Below are 2,430 nucleotides of genomic sequence, written 5' to 3' on the forward strand. Positions count from 1 at the left end.
AAACACACACACACATACACATTCATACGTACACACCCACACACACACACACTCACACACAGACATATATATATTGTTTTTTATGATATATATATAAATATATATATATTTGAATTTTCTATTAGTTATATATCTCCACGATACACATTCCGAGTTGCGTGGTGCAGTTCAACATACCTGCGCAATATACGCTCCACATTCTTAGTATACTGTCGGATACACAAGCGAATATACCAATTGCTAGCCATTCAATATTATTCGACCTTGGTTTCTGTTGTATTGGTTCTGATGTATTGGTGATGTAAGGTAGTACGTATTTATTTCTTAGTAGGGCTCTCCATTAGAGACGCACGCTAGTAATGCGGTCAAAGGTCAAGCTCCAAAATGGTTTTATATCCGGTCGGATCGGGTCGGTCGAACAGCGGTATCGATCCGAAACCGTTCCACTTCGTCACGGATGCGGAGGCACGCATTTCGTATTACCAAATCATATACCAGTTACATCTATCGAGACTTGTGCCCCGCCTCGTTTTTTAACTTCCATATATGGTCCGCCGGAAGTTGACATGCTCTCCTCTCCCGCCTATTTTAGATACCCAGCTTGTATGTGGCATACGTCTCAGTCACACGCCGCTTCTGTTCGCTTGAAACATCGCTCTTCACACTTCCATCACACAACACATGGGTGATTCACACACGATTGACCCACACCCAGTACAACCGCCAAAAGTGTGTATTGAAATGCATTTGTACTTGCACACAGTCCCTGTCCACCATGTGGGCAGCAACATGCTGAGCTTGTGCGAGTCTACTGCAAAGGAGACCCTGAAGACCGATCTGAGTGACAATTCAACCGGAGACATCGACGCCACCGGACCAAACACGGCTGTACTACACGCTCTGCACCAACCCATCAGCCTGACCTTGTTTCTGGGTGTGTTCACCATGTGCCTACAGCCCATTATGTTTGGGTTGGGCATCGGTACGCCTAACAATGCGTCGATTGCTATGCAGTGGAACGGCGTGGTCAATGGCACCTTTTCGCCTGAGGTGTGTTGTGAGGAGTTTAGGGTGCGTGTATGAGCGTGTGGTATGAGGTGTATACGACAAAGTTTCATGTTTTATATCGGTACGGAGTGTTGTAGGTATATTGTGATTTGTGATATGTAGGTAAGATCTGCTCCTCCGTATGCAGACCAGTGTTGCCCATATTTAGGGGTGTACAAAGCGACGTAATCCGGGCTGTGTATATCGCATGTGGGGTCTGCACGTGAACAGTGCGTGTTGTGTTTGACGGGTGATCCCTGTAGGGTTACTTGCCGTGTGGTGTATTTTGACAGACTACCCTTGTCGCTATATCTGGATATATGCCAGTTGTTTGCATGTTCATGCACCTCTCATCCGCTTTTCCACATATGGTTGGTGGCCTGCCATCCTCGTTGTGTATCTGATACACAATGCCATACGCACGTTACTGCATGTTCTCATACACACTCGCTTAGTTGGCGAATGTATACACAACCGGAGGTCATACATTTCATTACAACACAGCGTACGTCCTTCGTTGTATATCTGTGCACGCCCACACACACCACTCAGTCTGGCTACATTGCATCTGCAGTCGAGCTGTCACCTAGGGGTGTCTGCATAGGCTCGCTCATAGAGCCAAGAGATTGTTTTACCATGCGCCTGAGATACATGTCATGGGGGTCTGCTGTCCACCGTTTAACTTTTACATACCCTTCTACCTCCGCCCTAACACACGCAGCGCATGCCCACCCCTGGGCTCCCCACACGTTGACACATCGGACGCATAAAAGTAGCTTAGATTATACACACACATTCATTGTTTCGCCGCATGCCAGTCGACGTCTCTTGTACTGGGCAACTAGTTCTGTCTGTTCACACTCGCCGATTGAACGGTTAAACGTTTATTAACCTATCGTCATGCAAGTGTGTATGAGCAGCCTAGTGTGTCTATACACCCTCAGTTGATTAACCCAAACCACACAAGTATTTCTTTAACTCTGGTTCAATGCGTTCTGTACAGCCTGCCACCTTCGAGCCGCCGTTGAGCGATGATGTGTACTCGTGGATCACTTCGCTTCTATCGGTGGGCGGGGCCATTGGAGGACTTTGTGGGGGAAAGGTGAGTGAGTGTGTATTTGAACATTAGGGAAAGGTGAATGAGTGTGTATTTGATCATTATATCAGTATAGCTTAGTTGAAGATATCACAGAAGGATCGGATATGATGGGGCGCACGGCATTGTGTGGGGTTGTTGGTTGTGATGGAAGACTGAAGTACAGAGGTACTATCTGGAAGTGCGTAGTTTAAAGGTGTGTCATACAGAGTATTGCAGATTAATAGGTTTCTTGGAAGATCACAGAGTATATATATATATATATATATATATATATATTATATATA

The 2,430-nt window shown here is 45.8% G+C and overlaps 1 protein-coding gene across 1 annotated transcript; it reads left to right on the plus strand.

Annotated features, from left to right (window-relative positions):
- Window positions 1-789: 789 nt before the first annotated feature.
- Window positions 790-2,149, plus strand: SARC_14357 (hypothetical protein; the record flags this gene model as incomplete). The annotated part of the gene is made up of 2 exons (XM_014291512.1): window positions 790-1,050; window positions 2,051-2,149. Coding segments are annotated over 2 exons (360 nt in total), but the record flags the coding sequence as incomplete, so codon positions are not given.
- Window positions 2,150-2,430: the final 281 nt, after the last annotated feature.

This window comes from Sphaeroforma arctica (assembly GCF_001186125.1).
Source record: "Sphaeroforma arctica JP610 unplaced genomic scaffold supercont1.4506, whole genome shotgun sequence".
Classification (NCBI taxonomy): Eukaryota; class Ichthyosporea; order Ichthyophonida; genus Sphaeroforma; species Sphaeroforma arctica.